The following is a 17,871-nucleotide window of genomic DNA, read 5'->3' as shown; positions in this document are numbered from 1 at the left end:
TGGGCAGGCAAGAAGCCAAGGGTCAGGTTCAAGATTATGCAGGACATAAGAGAAAGAGGAGGACTTAAAGTTCCTAATTTAAAATTATATTATGATGCGGTGGTTTTAACATGGATTAGTGATTGGTTAAATTTGACAAATAGAAATATTCTTTCTCTTGAAGGATGGGATTTGTTATTTGGTTGGCAGGCGTATTTAACTTATGATAAAAAAGTAGATACAATTTTTAAGGCTCATATTTTGAGAAGTGCTTTACTTCGAGTGTGGAAGAAGCATTACTATGGATTAAATTATAAGATTCCGATCTGGACAAGTCCAGGACAGATGATAGAAGGGATATCTAGGGGAGTTAAATTGGATAAAATTTCATATAAAGAATTACTTTTGCCAGTAGGACAAGATTGGCGACTTAAATCTTTGGGAGATCTGAAACAAGAGAATATTGAATATTCATGGTTTTATTATAATCAACTGTCTATGACAGTGATGGCGAACCCTTTAGAGACCGAGTGCCCAAACTGCAACCCAAAACCCACTTATGCATCGTCGGGTGCCGGGTGGGTGTGGCCCATTGGCTGGGTGTGGCCTATTGGCTGGGTGTGGCCCATTGGGTGGGCGTGGCTGCGGTGGTAACGGCAGACTGGGTGGGACTAAAAAGTTCAATCAATCAATTCCAACTTTGCAAGATCTTTTTTTTCCCCACGAGAAGTTGAAATTGACTGATTGATTGAACCTTTTTTTTTTTTTTTGCACATGGCGGCGGAGGCCTAAAGCAAAAAGGTTTTATAAAACCCAGCTGAAGGCCCAGGACTGGGGCGACGGCGCGCGTGCCCACAGAGAGGACTCTGAGTGCCGCCTCTGGCACCCGTGCCATAGGTTCGCCACCACTGGTCTATGAGATGGAGTTTGGATCAAAAAATGGGTATTGTAGTACAGGATGGGAATTTGATTAAACAGATTAGAGATCAATCACAAGCCCATATAAAAAGAATTTATGGTGTATTGGTTGAATTGGACTCGGAAACAGAATTGGTGAAGGATTGTATGATAAAATGGGCTCAAAACATAGAAGAGCCGATTTTACTGGATACATGGGAGATAATTTGGATTAGGAATGTAAAATTCACTCAAGCACAGAATCTAAGAGAAAACTTTTACAAAATGTTTTATAGGTGGCATTTGGATCCTCAAAAGTTGTCTCGTATGTATCCTAACTTGCAACCTAAATGTTGGAGATGTGGAAATTTGGATGCAACTTATTTTCATGTGTGGTGGACTTGTAGGATGGTTAAAGCATTTTGGATAAAGATTTGGTGGAATATTCAAAATGTCTTTAAGAAAAAGATAAAGTTTAAGCCTCAGCTATTTTTGCTGGGTATTATGGAAAATTTGGATAAAAAAGAAATGGAATTGATGTTGAATTTGATAACTGCTGCGAGGTTATTAANGGAAGAGAGCTCAAGGATGTCGTAGAATTGTTAACTTAAGGATGATGTAATTTAAGACAGAATATAATCATTGTATTGTAAACCCTGTGTGTAGCTCTGGGAAGTCGGGGGGAAGGGAGGGGGGAGGGAAGGGTGGGGTACGAGGGAGGGGGGTTATATTGTAAAAATTTGAAAAATTTTCAATTAAAAAAAAAAAAAAGGATGCTGAATAATGTTCAAATTGCTGAATAACTATATCCTACATGCTAGTGAGATTATGCTGAAGAATTTCCAATCCACATTTCAACAGTATAGAGAAAAAGAATTGTTTGAATTATAAGCTGGTTCAAAACAAGCAGGATGCCAAAGATCACGTTGCTAGCATCTGATGAGTAACGGAAGAGGCAAGTTCCAGTATAATATCTGATTTTGCTTTATACAAATCAATTTCAACTCAATTTCAACTATGTAGAACATAACAAAAATATGGGTAGCTCTTTAAAACTATGTACCAAACGACATATAAAGAATTTGTCTGATGATCAGAAAGTAATAAAATAACATTTGGAGCAACTACATGGTTGAAAATTGGGAATGGAGTGTGCTAAATGTTATTCTTTACATACATATGTGTTAAAGTATACAACATGCCTATATACTATAGTATAAAAAGAACTGATCCAAGAGAGAAATAGAAATTGGAAATCAAATTGCTGAAAAAATGAACATGCTGATGATATTGCTTTGCTGGCTGAAAGCAAGAAAGACTGAAGTCATTTGTGGAGGATGTGTGGAATTCCTCTGAAGTTTTTTATTTGTAAATTGGGTTAATGCTGGCTTAATATTAAAGCTGCTGCATCGCAATTAAGCTCTAAATGACATCTTTGTGTATTCTATTTATAATTTATGACAATAATTATTTATTTCAAGGTATCTCACTGGAGAACCCCAATTTACACTACTTATTTTTTATCTGGACTTTCCAAGGAAAATAGGATTTATCTGAAAGAAAAATATGTATGAGGCCTTGGGGCTGAAAGTTAGCTTTCAGCCAATATCTATGTGCACATATTCCCTTGTTTCAGTTGTTATAAAACTTCCCTCAAAACAGGGAACAGCATTAGGCACACATTTCGCTACCTGAAATAACTTTCTTGAGAAGCAAGTTTGCTCTAATTGACATCTGATTTTAACTGAGATCAATAGAAAAAGCTTCAAAACTGTAGGTAATGTACATGCTGAGCTCCTCTAAAGAACAAAGAGAGGATTGCTTGCTTCTCAACTCTTCTGAACATTCAAAGCAACCTGTCAGTAGAAGCAGTTTTTACACTGGAACCAGCTTCCCAGAGAAGTAAGGATAATCCTCTCACTGGTTTTATTCAAGCAGGATGAAGATAGACAAATGTTAGGGATGCTTTAATTTGAATTCCTATTCTGAGCAGAGGCTAGACCCAATGTCTAAATGCCTCTTTCAGACTCTCTAATTCCATAACAAGCTGGGCCAGTTGTATGCTGCTGCCTTGGAACTTTTTTGACAGGAGTTATTGCAGTTCAATCCTAGCTCCTGTCAATCATCAGTTTGCCGATAGCAAACGCAGTTCCAGTTCATTAACCTATCTTGCACTCCATTCATCTCCAACAATGCTTTTGTTTTTCTTAAAAAAATAAAATAAAGCCATACACATTCAAATAAATATTCATGTTCCTATTTAACTTTCTAATTATATTAAAAATTGTAAGATTGGTTCAGGATTAAAACAAGTTACTAATCACATTAAGGCTGCTATTTCTATTTTCCTGAGTTTGGTCTAGGAGAGAATATTATATATTCAAACAAAAGCAGCACCTGTTCTTTCATATACAGTATATATGTACATATTTGCATGAAATATTAGAGGATTTAGTAATAAGAGCCCTGGTGGTGCAGTGGTTAAAGTATTGCAGGCAAACTCTGCCCACAGCCTGAAGTTCAATCCTGACGGGGATCAAGGTTGACTCAGCCTTCCATCCTTCTGATGGACCCAGATTGTTGGGGGCAATATGCAAGTAATGCTTTGAAATTGTAAATGGTCCAGAGGGTGCTGTAAAGCGCTATGGGGTGGTATATAAGCCTAAATGTTATTGCTAAATGAAAGAGGGGATTTTTGTATTATTGTAAGCAGTGGTATTGCAACTTATAGCTTAGCAACAATCAGGTAATATGCTGAGGTTTAATTTGGCAGTGATCTGGACCCTTGGTTTGAATTTCTCTTCTACATAAAGTCATTTATGTACATTTATCCATGTTTAATTTGATCTTGTCAGGTAAAATATATTCCTCTTTAATGGATCTTTTAGATACAATCTCACTATTCAGGCAGATGATGTTATTGATACTATTAAAATTAACTTCTGAGATCATTTTTCAGAAAATGTTTCAGTATGTTCAATGATAAGAATATTTTGCTCCATTCTGCAATTGTAAGTCTACTTTGTGTTCTTCTGTTTTAATTGTAAATTTTAGTTCCCCTAGTGTCCAATTTTAAAAATCTCACATTTTTTTTAAAAAAAATATTAAAACAAAAGCATTTTTATTATTAATTCCACAATCTTATTTCAAATTTATCTGGATCCGTAATCCGTTTGTAACTTTCTATAATCAAAATTTTAAACCATCCTTTTGCTGTTTATATTAAAATAATATTCTTAAACTTGTAGTTAACACTTTCCTTTTCTAAGGATTGAGAGAAACTTGTCTATGTTGTCAAATTTGTTGATACAAATTTGTATAATAGCTGAAAAGCAGTTAACAAGCAATTTTCAAAAGTGATTAGAAAAGGAAGTATGTGAACTTAGTATTCTTTCAAAGGCACTGACTGCAATTTGAGCAAGATGGTTATTCCATCATCTCCCAGAGTCCCAACCAACCAGAGATTGCTGTCTTGCAGTCTCCTCAGGGGAGCAGCTATCAGGAGCACTTTGAGGGATCTCAAGGCCTCTCCTTGTCCAGAGTGGTTTCAAAGGCAAGCTTAATCGCTGGCTCTTTGCTGCTGTCATCAGTTTCACTTTTTGTGGAGCATCTTCAGTCTGCCATTTGTTCTTCCAAAAGTTCAGAAAAAAGCATATCTTTTGGAGAGCCCTTCATGACCAGTTCAGATGAGCAGACTTAATTCTGGGAAATGATACCTGATATGTCACAGTATTTTAATTATATCAGAGCCTTGTCTTAAGTATAATAAGTAGGAAACATACAAAAGGCTTGACTCCATAAAGAACATTTCTCCTTATATCTTAAGATTTATAATTTTGAATATCTGAAAATGTTAAGTTTACTTCAAAGGACCGTCTCTTTATAGTGAAAGTACATTAATGAAGTCTTTTTCAATTATCTGTAGAGGTATATCCAAAAATAAGGCATTTGAAGACATTGGACAGCCATTTGTCTCAAATGGTATAGGGTTTCTTGCTTGAACAGGGGGTTGGATTAGATGATCTTCAAGATCCCTTCCAATTCTATTATTCTTGTATAGTACAATGCTGTCTCTGGTCTTTAACAAGGCAACTTTTGCAATTCCTTCATGGATATGATTAACATCATGAGCAAATTCTGCTTTTTCTTTGCTAGGGCCTTTATTGATCATTTTCTTGTTACAATCAGAAGTATCTCTAGCATTTTTAGATTACTGTTTGCATTTGTATGTGTTACACATTTAGCATTGTTTTTATGTTGTCCTTATAAGCACCCAGAGCTACAAAAGTGAATATCAAGCATTTTCAGTAGAAAGAAAGAAATTCTTCCTCTCTGTTTCATGTTACCTGTAGCTTTCTTGGTTATATAACTGGAGACAGTTACCATAGTTACTTCAGCATAATGCTTGTGTTAAGGGTAGATTCATGAAAAGCATTTATCCCACTGTAGTGAAATAGAGTAAGAGAGTATTGCATGCTGTGGATAGATTGCAAATGCTTCATTGGTAACATTCTTATCCTTAAATCCTTATCTGTCCATTCTTAGCCATCTTTTTGTACATTTAGGGGAAAGTAAAAAGTGATCATGTTGAGATTTCATTTCTTTCTCTTTTTTTCTTTCTTTCTTTCTTTCTTTCTTTCTTTCTTTCTTTCTCTCTCTCTCTCTCTCTCTCTCTCTCTCTCTCTCTCTCTCTCTCTCTCTCTTTCTTTCTCTCTCTCTCTCTCTTTCTTTCTTTCTTTTTTTGACGTGGGATGGTAAAAAAAAGAACTGAAGTTATTAAATTAACCTCATGAAAGCCCTATTAAAATTCTACCAAAAACTGGAAGTTAACAGTATGTGAATGTTCCCAATAAGCCCTCCCTCCTAATTAATATAACTAATGTCACAACAGGAGGACAATTTCAATCTAAACTACTTCACAATTGTACACGGGATTTGAACTGGGTCTCATCATAGGAATGTAACTTTCCTATGGTAAGCATGATGTAATCAAGACTCAGGGCAGACAATGAAACTTTTTTATTTCTGTTACTAGCTGTACCCGGCCACGTGTTGCTGTGGCTCAGTCTGGTTAAATGGAAAAGAAAGAAAAGAGAAAGCGCACATTTGTAATATGTTTAATTTCACAATGCTTGTGGGCATACAATATTTTTTGTTGTTCCATTGTCTGTGCAGATATAGAGATTGTCTGGTTTTCCGACTCTAGAACACGCAACATATAACTGTCCATGTGAGAAGCAATCCGTGTCTAGATCTAAACTGCACAATTCTAAAGATTGGCCCTGAGCTTTGTTGATGGTGATTGCAAACGCCAATCGAATTGGGAATTGCAATCTCTTAAATTGAAATGGCATATCCGTTGGAATCATAGGAATGCGAGGAATGAGGGCATCTTCACCTTTGAAAGGTCCTGTCAAGATTGTTGCTTCTACGACGTTGCTCATTAGAGCATGTTTTTATGCTTTAAAGAGCATGTTTTTACCTGTCACAGGTGTGACATCTATATAATAGTAGGTATATAAAAACACACACGTATTCAAATGCAACGTTGTGTCAAAATTTCAAAGCAATCGGTGAAGAACTTTCAGAGATTTAAGATTTTGAACAAACGAACATTTACATTTTTATTTATATAGATTTGACCTTTCAGCCTTACATGTTTATATCTGCACTTGTTGGTGAAGTGTGTGTGTGTGTATATAATTATCTGTCACCTACATGCAGGCAGTGATGTTTTCTCATAAAATCATTCTAGATAAGATTTCTTATCTAGAACGATTTTATGAGAAAACATCACTGATAAGATTTCTTATCTAGAACATTCTTGAGATAAAATTGGTTTTCATTCAGTTTGGCACACTGCCCAAAATATAGTTAAACTAACCATAACTGTCCTTATTTTAACAGTGATGCTGCATATGGCACAATTGTTACTAAGGTTGATAGCTATACCAGGGGTAGGCAACCTTGGCTCTTTTATGACTCATGGACTTCAACTCCCAGAATTCCTGAACCAGCATGGCTCAGCTTGGAACCCTTTCCCTTTTCCCTCAGCATGGCTGGCTCAGGAATTCTGGGAATTGAAGTCCACAAGTCATAAAAGAGCCAAGGTTGCCTACCCCGGTCTATACCTTATCTAGCTTACTAAAACTTTTATGTTAAAACCTTAACTAACTAAAGCTATAATGATTGGCAGAGTGATTATCATGGCATGTGAAAGATTACAATTGGAACATAATTCCAATGAATGATAAAGAACATGAATTAACAAACGAAATGAAGAAACAAAGATTGATATGTAAATGTAAAAAAGAAAAAGTAACAGAGATGAATCAAAGTAGCCTGATCTTAATGGAGTAGAGTTGATGGATATATGCAGGGAAGTAAGGTATAGGTTTAATTCTGAATGAAAGGACCATTATATAGTGTCATCTAGGCTGAAAATTAAATAAAATTAAAATTCTATAGGTTGGTGACAATCACATATTATATTCCAGGGACTGGAGATATTAGAAGAACCAGGAACGAGTTTGGGAAGAATTTGTGCAACATTTTGAATTAATGCAAAGTGTATATTAGTGGGGGGTGGCGGTGGGGTGGGAGATTATTTTTCAGAGTGGTATGAATAGATCAAAGAAACAAGATGAATAAGAAAAATTATTAATTTTCTATAGCACCAACAGTGTACAATGAGGAATAATAGTAATTGGAACCATATAAAAGGATGCTTGTTGGACTGATGAAATTAAAGTGGCAATGAATGCAGAAAAATGGTTATGAGAGAATATTTGCTGCAAAAAAATCAGAATAATAAAAAGATAATGTCTAATGGATTTCAAGAGAAATGGATAGTTACAAAAAAATAATAAAGTTCTAAGTTTATTAGCATTAAGAAGAAGCAGAGAAAGCAATTTTGATGGGAATAAAAAGGTTTTTGGAAGTAGTTGAAGAGGGAGCGAATGGAATTAAAAAAGTGCTTAAATTGTTTAGAATGACTCTGAAGTGAGAGGATGCTGCAAGGTACATTTTACTGGAATATCATTCTCAGATTCATATTATCCCTACCCTGTCGCCATTTAAATGAGCTCTTAAGGCCCTGAGCTAAATTTGATTTTCTGAATAGTTTCTCCCAGACCTTTCAGTTTGGTAGTGTACTGTAATCCCTTGTCATGACAGATTGTGTAGCCCATAAATTCAATAAATAAGTAAATGTGTCTTCTTCCTCCCTCCCCCATGAAAAGCAAATCATGAATGCTATGAAAATGTTGCAAAGGCATGAGGTGTTTACAGTGTAATAAGAATAGTGTTAAATATAAATGTGGTTTGCTTGTGGAGTGGCTATGTAATTTGTTTAAACATGTGTGAAGACTTCAGTTGTGTCTGGTGATTGGAAAAAATGATATTATTGATCCGCTGTACAAAGGGTAAGTTAACAAAAATGAGTACCATAACTACCCCAGGGAGATACGCTTATTAATCATATCTGGCTAGGTGTTTAGCAGAATTAGGGTTGAAGAGCAAAGAAAAAGGGTAAGAATGAACAAAAACTTGAAATTGCAGGGTGACATGTAAGAGAAGGGCTGTGCAGACAAGATTTTTATCTTTGGCAGGTTACAAAGAAAATTAGGAACATGAGAAAGAAAGTGTATTTATATTGTTTAATTTAGAGCAAGCATATTATAAAACAAATAACCTTGATTATGGAATGTTTTATCTGAATGTGGAGTTGATGTTAGCTGCTGGAAGAGGCATATAATGGAACTAAAACATTTGTGAGAATAAATTGATTACTTTATGAAGTAACAGCGAAAAGGAAGTAAGATAATATATGTGATGTCCACTTTGTAGAATAATGTATAATGTATCTATGCATAAATATTTAAAGAATATTTGTTGCAATGTTAGAACGTTGTTGGCTGGAAACATGAATGTACAAGCATTTTGAGGTAGATGATGCTCCACTTTTGGCTGAGAGCCCAAATAATTTGCAGTGAATGTTAGATAGATGCCACGATCTGATGATAAATGTGGATTTAAAAATTAAAGTAGTTGCATTTGGTAGGAAAAATGGAATGAATGAATGAAAGTTATACATAAATGGTAAATTAAAAAGTTGTATTATAGAATTTTACAAGAGTAAAACATCAAAAGCAAAGTGTCTGCTTTATGGACTATGGAATAAAGAGTGGTGGGTGGCATTTATTCGTGTCACTTTCAGCTTTGTTTCATGGCAAACTGGGATTCTTTGGAAAAAAAGAGGAGGGGCACAAATACTTTTGAATATATATATATTCAATATATATATTCTTGAAGAAAGTGACCGATTTATTTTTTCATGTATTTTAATATAACATTTAAATTTCAAATGTATAAATCAATATCTTTATTTTTTTTAATTCTCAAACAGTTACCCTGCTGTATGTGACTTCCTACAGCACAATAACTTATTATCTATACTCCGAGCTCATGAAGCCCAAGATGCTGGGTGAGTAGTATCTCTCTGTCTCTCTTTTTTTTAATTATGTGCTTTATATATATTCTTCTCAATACCAGAGGGCTTGATTTTGTCTTCCAAGCAGGTGGATAAAGATAGATATGTCAGAGTGGGCTGCTGCCTTTGGAGATGTTTCTTCGAGATCTAAACAACATGCCAACATTGTTGTTGTTTTGTTTTTTTAATGAACAGGGAAGAAAAGCAACATCTAGCCTTTTTCAAAGTTCTGTAATTTCCATCAGTCTTGAAATTACATTCTCAGTATGGATATTTCCTTTTGAGCCAAATGTACTGTAAACAGGAGTCTGATGCCCTTCCTTATCTTCAAGTATTCCAAAATGAAATCCTGATGTTCAAACTGTTTTCAGTAGCCTTATGCTCAAATTCTCATAACAATCCGTAATGATGTAATGTTAGAGGTTTTCCCTTGTTCAGTAGATAAGCAGCAGCAGAAAATATAATAGCTTTTTTTCAGCCTGTTAATTTTCTAGACCTACAGATAAAGTTTGAAAGAAAAATACATTTTTCAATCTCTGAAATGAAGTACACTTTGACAAACTAACAGCTAAATTACAGAGAGGATTTTTTCCCCCAGAAAATCAGATATAAAAAATACAAAAGTTCAGTGATTTAGAAAAAGTAGAGCCATACACCAATTGCATAAGACCTTTCATATTTAACCCTTTCTTTTCCTTTGATGAACTAAAAACTTACAGCATGTGACTTAATTTAATGAATGTCTATCCCAGCTTTTCCTCCAAGATGGCCTAAACTGCCAAGACTATGTGTTTATTTAAAACACCTTTCAAAATAAATGAGTTTGAGAAAATAAAATGCCAGATGGATCTTTTGAGCTACATAGCTCTATTAATTTAGTATAGACACAGAGAAAATGGGTATTCTGTTTTCCTATTGTACCTACCTGTCAACTCCCACATAGCTGGCAAAACCAAGAAAGCAAGAATGATACAGATTTCAGTAAGGTAGCTTAATGCCAATTTAGAATATATACAGAATCTTGAAAACTGTAATAGGACTTACCCAGTATGAGTTATAATGTGTTTATGTCAGAGGCTCCTTCAAGTATTTTCCCTTCTCTCTCAACAGCTGGACTTAATTTCTTTCTATGAGATAAATATTCAATTGACTCACTCCCAGCTTTACCCCAGTCTCTCAGAATGCTACTGACAAAGATGAAATGCCTGCATGAGTGCAGCTTTATAAAGAAGTGCTTCACAAAGTATATTTGCCTGAATGAAGTGCTTGTGTTTCCAAAGCATCAAAGTAGTCATGTCCTCTGGAAGACTTAGTGCAGCTGTTTCAAAGGCTTTTTCCAGTCTTCTGCAAGTTTGTATGTACACAGGCAGATAACAAGGAGCAATATTCAAGATGGCCCTATCTTAGCTTCTGGGAAACATGCTTGTTTCAATAATTCAGGAAGGGAACACCCCCTTTTTGGAAAACCTTAAAGAGGTCTCCCACTGACTTCAGAAAGGGAGAACTTCATGCAGGAAAGATTTATATTAGTTTAAAATAGCAGTTTGAGATGAACCTAGGATTGGACTACATACTTATTTATTATGCTTTTATTTGCTACTTTTGTTGGAAGATTCTTGGAACTGTTAGCATACATTTCTCCTATAGAAAGGTTCTCTGATTTGCAAGCTGAAAAACTGCACTATCATATGTAAAAAGGGCATACCCGTAACTGCTGTGACAATACATGTTGAGTCATTGCTTTATTTTGGAGAGGAATAAAAGTGGTGCACCTATGAACAGCAAAATAACACTTTTTTAAAGAGAATACTATTGAGAATAGTCTGGATTCAGTAAAAATGAAATACTAGTTTTATAACACAGATCAGCAACCTCTCTGACAACACATGATTGATCCGATACCATGAAAACTAAAAGAAATCTACTCAGAAGATGTTAGAAAGACTAAAAGTCTTTTAAATATGGGAGTCTACCATTTTTTGTTTTCTTAAGCAAAATGGAGGTCAATGGATAATGCCATTTAAAGATGTTGCAGAAAGTATTGTGCCTGAATATGCCAAATTGCAGACACCTACTTTATAGGATAATATGGGTGAGACTATAGATTTGTCTTGTCCAGAAATCCATGATTACAAGGATTACTGCCGGATGCATTATCCAGAAGCCACGCCGACCCCATTGCTGGCAATGGCAAAACCGTTCCGATATATTGCGCGACGTCACATGACGTCGCAAGTTTGACATGTCTGACTTAGGGCATTTTAAATTTGTTAGCCAATAAAATGGGTCAGTTTCACTCTTACTACCTTCTGTGCAGATGTGCAAATGGGAACAGACATAATGGTAGGAGGGACTTTGAAAATTCCAAAGAAACTTGCAGACATCTCTTTAAAATTATCTTGAACTCATTAGATCCATAGTGCACTGTCATTCCTTTCTTTACTAAACTTTATTGAAAAAGTTTGGAAAGACGTGAAACTATCTCTCAGAGGATTTTTTTTATATATTTTCAAAAGTCAAAAAGAAATATGTGTAGGAAGGTAAGAGTAGCCCTGCTGAATCAGCCCAAGAAATTTTGTCAACAAGAACTTTGACTCGCTTGCAAGCAAGGATGGAAACATAGCTTCCTCCAGTTGTTTCTCTGTATATAATTTTTGGAATCATGCTGCCCCCAACCCAGAGGTATCATTCATGAACATCTTCAGCAAACAAACAAAAGAATATATCAAAATGATCACACTTGCTGTGGCATTATGACAGCACTTTCCAACCTTTTCTATAACCGCACCCCTAGAACACTTCTGATATATTCTCGCACCCCTTACAAAAGTTCGAGATAACAGCAACGAATTATCCATATACACTATAATTTTGAAAACCCAACTTTTCTCAGCCCCTGGAATAGCATCTTGCACCCCCGGTTGGGAACCCCTACATTATGAGATGCATCTGTCCTTGCCTACTTGCATCCTAACAATTGTTGCAAGTACTGTACATAAGAACAGTTATAGGCATGCATAGTAACACTAGGAAACTGAGTTCTGAGTTCTGCCTTAGGCATGAAAGCCAGATAATGACTGATCTAGTCACTCTCTCACAGCCCATCCCACCTCACTGGGTTGTTGCTGTGTACAAAATCGAAAGAAGTTCATTTTGAATTATGCTGAGACCTTGTTTTCCATAACTCTGCCTGATCTCCAGTACTTGCTTCCAGTACCTCCTACTCTTTTAGATATGTATACATGTCCCAGTCTTTTAAATATGTATACATGTGTGTTTATATATAAACACGTAGATATATACCGCACACAAACACTCTCTCACACACACATAATTGTAAACAGGCTTGTTTTCTTTTTTAAAATGTCAGCTCAAATATAAAACAAATTCTGGATAATCAACAATGTGAACTAATATTTCTGTTGACATTAATAAGTGTATCTAACAGTAGAGATTGACTATAGGCATGAATCTAATTATACTGAGATACATAGCCCTTGAAATACTATAACTCACTTTTAACATTGCATATTTCCCTTACAGTCAGAAAAGGGAGAGAATCTAAAATTAATTTTCATAATCCAGCTTAAAAAGCTCTAGGACTGCCTTTGCCTAAACCTGATTGCTTGCCAAGAGCCTTCCACTTAATTTCTGGCATTCTTCCCTCTTACAGTAGGTGCCTTTATCACATCCTACTCTATCCAGGAGTTTTCTCCTGCAGCCAAAGAAACTTGGTGCTTCAGAAAAAAAGGAAGGAATGGAAAGATTGTTGTGTATACCTTTGTCTGTTTAGATGATCTTTGAATCCAACCCATTGTTCCTTTTTATTTGGAGGGGTGAACAATTTTGAAGGGTTCCTTCCTTCTTCCTATTAAAAGCAGAGGTATCCAGTCTAAGACTTCAAGACTGGATGCAACCGTTGGGTGTCCCTGCCCCCTGAAAAGCAAACTCCATAAGTTCTTACTACATTATTATTTTAGTGTGGAGCAAGGAGAAAACTGTTAACTCTCCACTCATCTCCCGCAGTAACACGAATTATTTTGCAAGATTTGAGAAAGGGACCTGAAAGTAGTTTATGGTGCCCAGGTAGATGTAGTGAGATAAACGGTATCTAATCATGCCTTCATTCTTCTGTACTGCAGATAATTTGCTTGCTTTTTATTTGGTTTTTGGATAGAGGGTTTTTTAAACCAGTAAACAGTTTTATCTATAAAGTTTCATTGGCTTTCATTGGCTTTGGCTTTGGTCTGGCTTTAGTTTTGAGAGCCAAACTAAATAAATAATTTAGCATTTAGTTTGACTAGATTACTATTTATTTTTTAATAGCCAAGGTAAAATCATACCAGTATTAGAGGGGAAAGAAGCTTTAGTCATGTGTTCTCCATCATGTTTTCAGAATTTTATTGAAATGCCGTTACTATGGAAGAAATGCACGACAGAAGAAACCAAAGAGCAATGTAATTTTCTATCCATATGTATGTATCTCTGTTTGACCCCTAACTACATGACCTTCCCAGATTTACAGAAATTATAAATGGTGGTATTTATTGATTTCTATCCAAACAGCATATGAAGTATGCATATGAGATATGAAACACATTTAACCAAAATCCATGAAACAGGCGTCTACCATTACAGTTAACCTCAATAACATTAATAAATAAGTAGTTAACGTTGCTAATGAAGAGTTTTATGCAATTTGTTGTAGGTATCGTATGTACAGGAAAAGCCAGACAACAGGCTTCCCATCACTAATTACAATTTTTTCAGCACCAAACTATCTAGATGTATACAATAACAAAGGTAAGAACATTTCTCTCACAGCATGCATTTTATTATTTATTACTCCTTTATTTTTATTTTTCCTTCTCTGTTGATAGTAATAATTTTGACATGATTTATAATGAGAAAGTATTAATTAATATTGAAAAATTAGGGTTGTTTTGGCTTAGCTGCATGCATTACCTAGGTATGGATATAGTATGTTTTTACTAATAGGACATGAATTAATTTGCTAAAGGAAGAAAAAGGAAGTGGAATTACTCCAAGTATGATTGAACCACCTATTAGTTACACAGTAACAGAATGATCCAAACATTCTTTACATTGCAAGTTGAACTTCAATATATTTCATTTGACCAATTCTTATCTGGGTATATTAGTAACTGGAACCTAAACCGTTTACTACCAGTATATAACAGTCAGCAATTTCAGATTGTACATTGGTTTTGTTTGAGATGTATAATAGCAATAGCACTTAGACTTATATACCGCTTTACAGCCCTATCTAAGGGGTTACAGAGTAATCATATCTGGGTCCCCATTTTACCGACCTCAGAAGGTTGGAAAGCTGACTCAACCTTGAGTTAGTGAAAATCGAACTGCTGAACTGCAGGAAGCCGGCGGTCAGCAGAAATAGCCTGCAGTACTGCATTTTAACCACTGCACCACCATGGTTCAACCCAGAACCAAAAATGGAAGATCACTAGATCTAGGAGACCCTACAAGAGCTACTTAGTCTTGCTAGAATTGAGCTGAAACCTATTCTTCCCCATTCAGAATCCCGTTTGTACTCAGAAATATGTCTTCCCCACCATCACTTTTCATGCTAAGGGAAAGGGAGATTTAAAGCTGGGTATTATCCATGCCATTGAATGACTTCATCAGCAGTTTCATAATTAAACAGGATTAGTCAGATTGTTGAGCCTTGAGGAAAGCCCCAAAGCAGGGGCCATGGAATCCATCAGTTTCTGCATTCTGCAACACCAACTGGAACCTGTCTACCTCATCAGGATTAACAGGCTCAAACTCATCCCCAATAACAAAGCCAGACTGGGCCTCAGGAATCAATCAGCACATGACCCTCCTTAAGAGAACAAAAAAAATGCTAATACCTCAGCTGATGTGCATTTATCTCATACAGTATAAATTTATTACCCCTGAGCTTCTCTTTCTATTTGAAAATTTGAAAGAAAGAAGGAATTGAAATACCACATCATTAGTATTAAAAAGGGCAAGTGAACAATACTAGGGTCTGAGCAAAATTTCTGCTATGATTGTAATGTTACTTTTGCTCTAGAATACTGGAAACAATCAGATCATATAATTATCCATTCAGTAGTTTGGATTAGAATTAAATTTGGAAAGGAGTGATGTGTTTTTCTCTAAAGCTTAACTAGACAGCCTAATAATGTTTTGCATAATATTTGAAAATTAGCAGTACTTAAACATTATAGATTTAATGGGAAAGAACACTGTAGGAACATATTGAATTCAATTATTTTCCTCATCTATAGTTGCTTTCAGTTAGCAACTCTGTAACTGGTTATTTTCACAGTAATTGGTTATTAAATGTGTGTCTTTTCTGCTTTTTTTTTTAATAATGACTGCAATACCTTTTAAAAGAAAGAAAGCTTTTTTGAAACACGGTTTAAATTGTTTTAAAGTCACTAGTATTGGACTGCAGTATCAGCAATATAAATTTTTAATGTATTGTATGTTAGTAGTGTTTGATTCTCCGAATGAATTATTCATTTAATTGCTTATTTTCTAAAATTATAGGAGCTTTGTCATTAACTGATCTTTTATTGAGATTTTAGAATGTCTTTCTAGTACTTGAGTCAGTGTATGCTGATTACGAATATTTGCCCATGCAGTTTTCAAAACTGATTTTTTCATTCCTTCTTCTGGGTTGTTTATGATTTTCCAAAGTAGCCCAATATATATGAGACAAGGAAACCCAATCTTTCTGGCTCCATAGACTGGCAGTAGCTGCTGTGGTGGCAACAGGGGGGGAGGATATGGTTTTTATGTGTGGGAGCTTTACGCTGGTGTCAAAGAACTGATGATGATGCCCAGTTTGGTAATGAAAATTTTGTTGCTCAGAGAACATCAAGATAATCAACTCTGGGCTACACATGTTGTCCATCATGTACCAGCTTATTAGGAACATGCGTATGAAAACTCCTTCCTTCCTTCCTTCCTTCCTTCCTTCCTTCCTTCCTTCCTTCCCTCCCTCCCTCTTTTTTTATTTAAGAAAAAAAAAGAAAGCTAGCTCTCCTCTGCAAAATTGCTTATGGGTAAAATTGAAAGATAAAGTGCATTCGATAAGCATCTTTTCCAGAAAATATGGAGTGCAGAATATTTCACTTCGAGATAATTAATGGGGAGTTAAAACAATATGATGCAATACAGCCTCTCAAGTTTTTGCACCTAACTTAAAATAAATCTAATTTAAGCATAATTTGGAGTACTGTTTAAGAAAAGAGCTGAAAAAATATTTCTTGTAAGAGACTAATAGCAAAGTGGTGAGACTTAAGACCATTATCAGGAATTTTGAAACTATAATAATTTGTTTAAAAATACTTCATCATTTTTAACTTTAATTGCTTTTTTGTTTTGTTGTTTGGGTTTTCAGTTGTGCTTTTTTACTTTTATATTTTGCTTTTTCCCATTTTTTTTAGAAAAGGTGCTATGGTGTTTGGTTGCCTTAAAATTGAAATAAGAAATAGCTAATATATCTGAGAATTCAAATAAAATAAAATAAAATTTATTACAGGCTTAAGTCACATACAAACAAAATATGTAGTAAATAAGTATTATTTCTATCTCTATCTTTATCTCTATATCTATCTATGAATAAAAGAAAAACAATAAGCATAGTTCTATTACACCTATTTGTTTTCTGTTATACATATATACATATATAATTAAGAATAAAGACATTAAAAAATCCACATAAAACTGTTCAAAAGAAATTCCAAATCTAAGTAATGGTGCAGCATATCGTACAAATGGTATCACAAAACTCTGTTACTTGAGAGGTTCTTTTTGAGTCTGTATCAAAAGAAGTAACATTAAATAGAAATCACACTCCTTATCTGGAATTTTCTACAAGACAGGATATATGCATGAACAAAGCACTAGTGTATCTGAACTTCTCTGTAATTGGATTACACTCCAGAAAAATATATTATTAAATGATTGCTTTCTTTTTTTTATTTTGCAGCTGCAGTATTGAAATATGAAAACAACGTTATGAATATCAGACAGTTTAATTGTTCTCCTCATCCATACTGGCTTCCAAATTTTATGGATGTTTTCACTTGGTCTTTGCCGTTTGTGGGAGAAAAAGGTATGTAAATTGTTTTATCAATGAGTAAAAAGAGAAGAATTTTTACTGAAAAGGGGCTGGCCCATTTGACATCCAGAATATTCAGAGATGTTTGAAGTGTGTCAGGAATAAGAGGAAACTAGATGAGGGAATGGAACATGCATGATACAGCCAGCAACAATAATTGGGCTATGGTGGACTTGTAAGGTTATTAAAGCTTTTTGGATAAAATTATGGTGGAATTTACAACAAGTTTTTAAAAGAAGAATTTTTTTTTTGCCTCAGTTGTTTCTCCTAGGTATTACACATAATTTAGACGTAAAAGAAACGAACCTGATGCTGTATTGTTTAACTGCTGCCCGTTTGCTAATAGCTCAAAATTGGAAGAGTC

General features: G+C 35.0%; 1 protein-coding gene across 5 annotated transcripts in view; it reads left to right on the top strand.

Moving 5' to 3' along the window:
- Positions 1-17,871, top strand: part of PPP3CA (protein phosphatase 3 catalytic subunit alpha) — a 189,479-nt gene that overhangs the window by 135,369 nt on the left and 36,239 nt on the right. For all 5 annotated transcript variants that reach the window (XM_015828347.1, XM_015828332.1, XM_015828325.1 and 2 more), the window contains exons 7-9: positions 9,284-9,361; positions 14,076-14,170; positions 17,376-17,501. In XM_015828347.1, coding sequence (XP_015683833.1) covers positions 9,284-9,361; positions 14,076-14,170; positions 17,376-17,501 — 299 coding nt within the window. The remainder of the gene's footprint in view (positions 1-9,283; positions 9,362-14,075; positions 14,171-17,375; positions 17,502-17,871) is intronic.

The sequence above is a fragment of the Protobothrops mucrosquamatus genome, unplaced genomic scaffold (genome assembly GCF_001527695.2).
Source record: "Protobothrops mucrosquamatus isolate PMUCROS unplaced genomic scaffold, P.Mucros_1.0 scaffold_224, whole genome shotgun sequence".
NCBI classification, from domain to species: Eukaryota; Metazoa; Chordata; class Lepidosauria; order Squamata; family Viperidae; genus Protobothrops; species Protobothrops mucrosquamatus.
Note: the sequence above shows the minus strand (reverse complement) of the source record. Positions and strands in the feature narration are given on the sequence as shown.